Source organism: Otolemur garnettii, unplaced genomic scaffold (assembly GCF_000181295.1).
Source record: "Otolemur garnettii isolate 467f Iridium unplaced genomic scaffold, OtoGar3 scaffold00336, whole genome shotgun sequence".
NCBI classification, from domain to species: domain Eukaryota; kingdom Metazoa; phylum Chordata; class Mammalia; order Primates; family Galagidae; genus Otolemur; species Otolemur garnettii.
Window position 1 is genome coordinate 294296 of NW_003852731.1, and position 8514 is coordinate 302809.

At 51.1% G+C, this 8514-nt stretch overlaps 1 protein-coding gene across 2 annotated transcripts in view; it reads left to right on the forward strand.

Moving 5' to 3' along the window:
• Positions 1-8514, forward strand: part of RNF144A (ring finger protein 144A) — a 112844-nt gene that overhangs the window by 73544 nt on the left and 30786 nt on the right. Inside the window, exon 3 of one of the 2 annotated variants that reach the window (XM_012813905.2) lies at positions 1725-1870. In XM_012813905.2, coding sequence (XP_012669359.1) covers positions 1736-1870 — 135 coding nt within the window. In that variant the 5' untranslated portion in view covers positions 1725-1735. Of the gene's footprint in view, positions 1-1529; positions 1871-8514 lie in introns of those variants that run through there. The other variant, XM_023509070.1, reaches the window with a different exon arrangement.

The following is an 8514-nucleotide window of genomic DNA, read 5'->3' on the forward strand; positions in this document are numbered from 1 at the left end:
ATATCTTTATTGTAATGTGATTTTTTATCTTCTGGGTATATACCTAATAATAGAATTGGCTAACATTCTTAATCAAACATAATTACCACTTTTACCATGAACTACAAAGAGATACTACTTGAAAAATAAATGATTAAGGATTAAAACAGTTGAAAACACAGAGAAATATAAAGGAAAGAAATCATGCCCCATAAGCTCAGGATCTAGAAAACCCTCATAGGTCTTCAAAATAATAAATTCAAGGTGTAGAGTGATATTCCGTGTGAAATGACCTCAGGGGGATGGGGAGCTTCACATTCCCAGAGATCTAGGTGACACCCGAATGATCTAATGTGTGGCCCCACCAGCTTCACATCATATTATGGTGCTTGCTAATATTAGCTTGAAAGCTCCAGCCAGTCCCCAAATCACTTGAATTGGTACCACTGTCCTTTTGTCACAATGGGAAATGCAGTTATTCTAGACTAAGTAACTGACAGGTGCTGACTACCCTGTAAGAATCCTCCTGCATGTGGGTCACCTGTCCCCATGTCCAGCACAGGTTCTGGGCCACCTCCATGGGCTCTCAGGTGCCTGAGCCCTGCTGTCCAGGGCTCCTCCTCCGTCTGCCATGTGCCTGCCTCTCCTGTTCCCCATCCCGTGTCTTGTCTGCTGGCTGGGTTTTCAGGATTGTGCAGACTCCACCTTCTGGGTTGCCCTTGTCGTCTCCTTCCTGGGGTGCTCTGCATTGAATTTAGCAAGTGTCTTGTCCTAACTAAATATTGCTCAGTGACATCCACTGAACTATGACTGTAAAACTTGAGAAAAGGATGTACATTTGAAAGTCTTGACAGCCCCTTGACCCTTAAGGGCCACCTGCACAAGTGACGCTAAGATCCAGCACCTCACCGCAGAGCCTGGGACGTGATCAGATGCTTTCTCACGGATGGATAATCTGAGGAGACACCATGGGGAAGGGGAGAGAGGGTTTTACTGAGTGCCTGCCATGTGTGCAGGCCCTTTATACGGTCTCTCTTTATCCTTCCAATACCGCCGGAGACTGGATTGTCCACCTGTTGTACAGATGCGCAGTAGAGGCTGGTCATGGTTAAGTCTCTGAGCTGGTTATGGGTAGAGGGAGTTGGGACTGTGGCTGTGACTGTGACAGCCAAGCACAGGACTGCTCTGCCATCCACCTGGGGGACAACAAGAGGCCCTGTCCTCCTCTTCATGATCTGCTTCCTTTTCACTGTGTGACATGTGACCTCCCCTCCAGACTCAGGCCTCTTCTCTCACCAAGCCCTTCTGCTCTGACTCTTCTCCCCAGGCTCATCCTCGTGTTTGCCAAGTGTCTGTGACACTGCAGTTCAGCTAAATCCGAGCAGTCACCCTTGTAACAAAGCTTCTTTCCCGTGGCCGCTCAGGTTTGCCCTTCTGGGCCTGGTTGGCAGGTGTCTTACTAAATGCAAATCTGGGGGGGAAGTTGGGGAGGGGCCCTTTGCTGGGATGGTTGGCATGCAGGTTGCCGTCGGAATGGGGAACGGACCACACACAGACGCAATCCCGGGAGCCAGGGTTAACACTTAGCAGAGGACTCCAATGAGCTGTCTAAAACCTCTGGCCATCAACACTCAGTTGGCCACTTCCTGGGCCCCCACCACAGCAGAGGGACGTGACCCCTGGGGGTCTGGTGGAGGCTGGTGGCAGAAGGTCTGACGATGCCGTCTGCAATTCTCTCGTTTCAGACTGCTCTGCGATGACCACAGCACGGTACCGGCCCACCTGGGACCTGGCCCTCGATCCCCTGGTGTCTTGCAAGCTGTGTCTGGGGGAGTACCCCGTGGAGCAGATGACGACCATCTCCCAGTGCCAGTGCATCTTCTGTACCCTGGTCAGTCTTGTCTGGATGAGATGCGTGTTTAAAATAATTGCAGGAGTAGGTTTTTGCTTTCATTCTAAGAGACACCAAGAAAACCTCTGGATGAACTTCTGCCTGGTGAGGGACCCTCCTTGTCCAGGTCTCCTCACGGTTCTCAGAAGAGTGTGGGTCAGGCAGGCTCCCCAGGCAGATTTCCGTTAACGGCAGCGGTTCTCAACCTGTGGACAAGAACTGTATTAAAGGGCCGTGGCATTAGGAAGGTTGAGAACCACTGCATTATGGTAACCGTGCTGCAAAAGCAGTCCCCGTGACAGAATTTACCCGGGAGTGACACAGTATAGAACACTGCTCATAGCACATGCTCCCCTGGCTAGACAGCAGAAGCTTCTCCACACCGTGTTTTAAATTGTATGTAATGATCACGTGCCCGGGATTGTGACAGTGCCAACCGAGGGGCTGTGTGTAGCTGAAGGAGTCAGTCCGGAGTGCCATCTTTCACTGCTTTAGTGCTAAGCTGGAACTAGACATCTTGTGATCACATTTAAACTTTTTAAGACGTCACAAACATTTAGGGGGGACTTAATGAACATGGAGTCTTCTAACTCAAGAAGTTAGGGATTGGAATTGAACTCAAGCCCCAAATTCTGTCCATCAGAAAAAAAAAAAATGAGTGTGTGAGTTTTAATTTTAGTTTATCTCGTTGAATTATACTTGATTTTTCTTCCAGAAGCAGAAAGTCGGAGGGTAGTTGCCAAGGGTTGTGAGGCATGGGGAGCAGAGGTGAAAGGGTACAGGGTTTGAGTGATGCAGGCTGAGTAAGTCTAGAGGCCTCAGATAGAGCACGATTACTCGAGTTAAGAACACCATACTGGGTACTTAAAATTTTCTATAAGGATGGGTCTTAAGTGTTCTCCTCACCTACACACAGAATGGTAAGTATGCGAGGTGACAGTTAATCAGCTTAATTGTGGTCACCAGGGCATATATACGTCAAAACATGACATCGTTCACCTTAGATACTGTCAGGTTTTAAGTTTGAGAAAGACTGTGGAACGGTCCATGATTTCACTTCCAAGAAACACAGGCGCCAGCGTCCTTTCTCATTTCGCCCCCTGAGTTTCCACTTGCTCGGCTTATCAGTGTTGCTGGGAGGGCTTCCTTTGTTTCCATCTACACAGATTTTACATTTCTTGATTTTTGTGTATCTCAAAACTTTTGTAGTGACCCATGTATACCTTAATAGAGCTGAAAAATAAAATACCACATTTATCATTAATAAGGACAGAAAAAAAGAAAAGACTCAAACTATAAAAAGGGAAAAAGTGGCTTCTGTAGTTGGCTGCTGTCAGCGTGGACGGTGTGGGCAGCCTGCCTGTCAGTTGCCCAAGTGCCCTGATGAAAGTCTGTCACTCAAACCGTCTTCCTCCCCTGCATACTAGGCACCCTCCTCCTCCTTGCTGGTGTTTTCCAGGCTTTATTCTATATGTGCTACACGATCTCTTGGGGATTTAGGCACGGTGAATATTTTTATCTTCATGTTATGGACGAGGGGACTGAGCTTTGCAAACCTTTATGTCTGAGTCTTCTGTTTTCTTGTTCATGGTAACTCAGACTTTCTTAAGGGCGGACGAGCTTCTGGCTCCTTCTCTATCCCCCAAGCACCTAATTTAGTGCAGGACTCGGAAGAGCTGCTCAGGAAAGGCTCAGGGGCTGCAGGGAAGTGAATTGATCTCCACACTGGGGTTGACATCCCAGAGACGTGCCTCATTAAAGGCCCAGTGTCAGCCTGGAGAAAAGGGCATCTGCTTTTGACATTTTTCTGTGACGAGAAGGGCCTCCATCCAGTTAACATGGCACATGGGGCTCCTCGTCATTGCCAGATGAGCTCACGTGGCCCAGCCTGTGGACGGATTACAGAGCTAGCTGGAGCAGAGTTGCCCCCTCTTGCCTGAAGGTATGAATAGATGTCCCTCTGCTGAAGATGGCCTGGGAGGTGTAGTGTGTGCTGCACCGGCAGCCACCTGCAGCCACCTGCCGCCACTTGCCTGCTGTTGACTTCCTGGCTTGGATTCTTCCCTGGAAACGCTCCCTTCTTCTGGCCTTTTTGCATTGGCTTTCATTTTTGTCATCTTCATTGTTTTGGTTTTCTGTTTTCAGGGAATTGTAATAAAAACAAATAAGCTACTTTAATTCAGACCAAAAGCTTAATTTAAGTCCAGGGATGTGAAAGGAAGAAGCTAGAACTGTTTTCTTAAACAGGGGGAGTTAGGAATGCCAAGAGATAGGGAGACAGTGCAGTTGTTCCGTCCATAACTATTTATGAAAAGTTAGATGTTGCAAATAGTTCAACTTCTGTCTGTAGCTCACTGTGGTGTGGAGAGAAGGAAGCACCTGTATACCAGCAGACTGTGACGGGAGGGGGTATGTAGTGGCTGTGGTCCCCTGTCACATGGCTTCCCCTCTGTGTAGGCTCCAGGTCACCTCAAGCTGCAGAGAGGGGCCCTGGGGCTGTGGCCAGAGAAGCCGCACTGTCTTATTCCTGGGGATGGACACGGGAAGGTAGAAGGTAGTGTTAGATGGAAGGGAGGCTTTCTTAGAAAAGAAATGTCACTGCAGAAGTCCACTGAAGTGCTGAAGTACGTGCATCTCCGGGAAGAAGGGGCTGGAGCAAAGCATGGCAGTTGGAGTCCAGCGTCCTTGCCCTGAGCAGCCAGCTGTTTCTGACCCTGGCAGCCTCATTTACCCCTCCTATGTGATGGAGGCAGACATAACTGACGGGGAAGTTCAGGCCTCTCCTCTGGGGTCTGGGGGACCAGTGAACAGGGCTGCCTCTGCTGCGCAGAGGGCCTCATCCTGGTCTTGACTCCCAGATGTGGAAAAGGCAGCCCTAGAGGGCAGGGGGACTTGGGGTGCAGGGGGTGAGAAAGCTCAGAGAGCGGGGGCTCCAGCGGCATGAGCGCCCTGCACAAGGCTTCCCTGTGGGCAGAGCAGCTTCCTGTCCTGACCTACGGTGTCCTGAGACAGCACCTGGCCACCCAGATTCTCTGCTGACATGACTCACACATCGCAGACAGAGCGTTCTCCATTTTTATCTCTGGCTTTTAGGGTCTTGCTAAAACATCATCTTATTTGTGAGGATAGAGTCACTTTTGTTGGTAGCCCGTGTGCTACCAGATAAATGCCCTGCTGTGTCATCTCTTCATAGAAACCTGTGGAATGCGTGGTGTCTCCCTGTCCCACTGTCTCCCTATCTCTTGGCATTCCTAGCGCCCCCTTCAGGCAGAACTCGCTGTCTCATGAAAGGGCTGAAGCAGCTGAGAAGGATCCAGATGGCCCAGTGGCCCAGTCTGGGACATTTGAGGCTGCGGTACCTGACTCTAGGGCATGTAATCCTTGTCTTAAATTTACCTACCTGTTTTTTAGAGCTGTAGTGTTGATGAGCTGAAATGCGGGTAGGAGCCTCCTGTGCCCTCGTGTACACACACACACACACATTCTCGATGGCACCAGTAGGAGCCTCCCGTGCCCTCATGTATACACACACACACACACACACACACACACACATTCTCGATGGCACCGGTAGGAGCCTTACCTGCCCTCATGTGTACGCACACACACACACACATTCTCGATGGCACCAATAGGAGCCTCACATGCCCTCATGTGTACGCACACACACACACACACACACACATTCTCGATGGCACCGATAGGAGCCTCACCTGCCCTCATGTGTACACACACACATAGTCTCAATGGCACTGACCCTTTAATCAGAATAATTTTCTCCTCTGATCCCCAGGAAATCCCGCCGTCCCATCCCAGGCCGAAGCCGCCGTCACACAGTCCCTGTTAGGCAGGTATAAGGAGGGCCCAGGGGAGAGGTCAGGGTAGCAAAGGGCTGCACTCAGAGCCCTCTGTTACAACTTTTTCAAACCTGGTGTGTATTGTTCCTTATCCAGAGTATAAAAGACACTGGACATGGTGGATGAGGGCTCTGTAGGCAGTTAATTGGAAACTCAGTCCATAACTTGACAGTGTAGGATAAATGATAGACCACAGTGTCACAGCCGTGCTGCAGGTGCTGCTGGGCAGGGACTCCGCTTGTCACCAGGACCTGTCTGTTGGTCCAGAGGGAGCAGGAAAGCCTTGCGACTTTGCTTCCTGTGCCTGGACTGGCCTCAGAGGAGGGCAGGGCCAGCTGCTCCCTGCAGGTGGGGCCTGGCCCCGCCCGAGCCCCCGCCCCTTCCCTACCTCCCCCCACCCCCCACCCCGTCTCCCTCCACAGGGGCCTCTCCAGGCACCTCCTTCCTCCCTTCCCCATCCTTGCTGCTTGTTGCTCTGATAGCATCCTCTAAAATAAATGCTGTTCCCTTGTCATGGGACCAGAAGTGGCCTGTGTCCTGGAGGAGGGCTTGCCTCCTCTAGAAATTTGATATCTATTAACAATCCGTAATGAAACACTAACTCCTGGTCTGGCCTTTGCTCAGGAAATTAGCAACGGCTGCTCTGGAGGCCTTGGTATGTCTCGCCCTTGGTCAAGGTCAGAAACTGCATTGTCTCTCCCCTGCAAACTCCCCACATTCCTGCCTGGGAAGGACACTTGGGATCTGCCTTGCCTCCCCTCCTTGGGCTTGACTCTCCATCCCCAAATTGGCTTTGCTGTTTTTTCCCGGGAGGCCTATCCAGGACTTTCTGCAGCAAGAGGGGCTGGACCCTGCCGCAGCACTGGTGGGACGCCCACACGGGAGCAGTCGTCAGGCTTCCCGGCCCTTTCTTTTACAAGATGGAAAAAGCAAGCAGACAAAAAGCTTCCAGGTTCTCCCTCTGATGGGATGATCTTCAGCTGACGGGATAATTCAGACCTTTGCAAATGAGGCTGAGTTAACCACGTGTCCCCTTATTACCATTTAACCCAGGAATGCTGCTCTTTCTGAGCGAAGGACACGTGCTCATTGTCACACACTGGGACTCTGTCTCGCGCACCTGTGTCCCCTTCCCCATCTAACTCACACGCATGTTGGTCCCGCAGTCTGGCACTGTGACTCACGTGTTCCACCCCTGATGACAGCCCAGCCCAGGGTTCATCCTGCCTGGGCATTTACCCCACCTTCAGCATGGTGGCCTCCCTGAGCTAGGGGACGGTGTGCCTTTCCCTCAATTTCACATTGTTGGCACAGAGTAAGTATTTGTTGGTGGAATGGAATAGTTGAGTCCCTACATGTTCCTGCTTCCGACATTTCATATTATCTGGGTTCACAACCCCTGCCATGATGCCTCCATCCTGAAAGGCTTTTGCGGTGGAGTTTGTTTGGGTTAAATTTGAATTTTTGCTCCTTTGTGCCTCTGGTTTTCATATTCAAAAAAGAGAATGTGCCAGGCGCACATAACCCCCTGACTGTCACCCTGGGTCTCACCCAGATCCTGGGTTCGTTCATCATCAATCTTATCACTGTCTCTGCAGCCACTGTCCAGGGCCCCCAACGGGCAGTCCTGAGAACAAAGAGCGGCCTCCCGCTCTCCGTCAGTGGGTCCCATCTCGGACATACCCACTTTGATGGTCCAGGGTCCCAAGACCACTCAGTGACAGTTGCTCGGGGAACTGTGGTGAAATTGTCCTCCTAAGGTGGTGGGGATATTCTGAGGTCCTCCCTCCAGCCTGGCTGGAGACCCAGATGCCCGAGCCCCTGCCCAGCGGTAGCAGTTGGCACTAAGTCTCGGGGCTCCAGCTCCTCTGCCAAGGTGGGAAAGAAAGTCTGTCTCCAGGTGTCTGGTTATTCTGGGGATACTCCACTCATCTGCGAGTCCATCCTCCACCCCTGTCTGTGTAGCATTGATTCATCCCTGGTTAATTACTAGCACTCTGCCAGGGATCAGGAGGGGAAAGAGAAATAACACACAGTTCTTGCTTTCAAAGAACCTGCCACCTAACAGGAGAAAGTTAAAACAAGACCATCTGTTACTGATGACTGTAGAAAGACTGGAGCACCTCATAAGGAATATTCTGGAGCTCGACTGTCTCTGGGGCAGTAGAGCTGTGAACTGATCATCTTTCGGTTTGCCTGGCTTATTCCACAGTGTTAAGAAGTGGGGCCTCTAGAGAGGAAAGTCTTTGTTCAAGTCACATTTCTTTGAACTGAAGTTCACACCCAGCCCTGCAGTTCCCATGTCCTTACCACTGTTGGGGATGCCGCTGCCTTAGCCTGGACAGACCTATAAATCACGGGTCCCTGACAAGCACCTGAAGGGCAGATTCTGGGCATTTTCTCCTGCTCGTAGGGTCATCAGTAGCCAACGGACCTTCGTGTAAAGAGACAAACAAAAGTCAAGCTTGCTGTAGTTTGGGGCTGGGCACATATGTCTTTGTGGCCGGCTTCTTCTTGGCAAGCGACTTCTGACACACTGGAGGAATGTTAGCACATCAGCAGTGCTGTCTCCTCATCAGGTTTCAAAGAGCTGGAAGGCAAAGTGGAAAATGAAATGCCTGGAACATTCTGTGGCTTGTGCCCCTCTTCCTGCTGGACGCTGCTGCCTGTTTTCCTGGCACGCCTTTGCTTCTCACCCCTGGGAAGCCTTCCCTGCCCCTGCCCAGGGGGACCCTCCCCACTCTCCCGCCCCTCTGAGCACTGAGCACAGTACCTTACAAGGGTCTG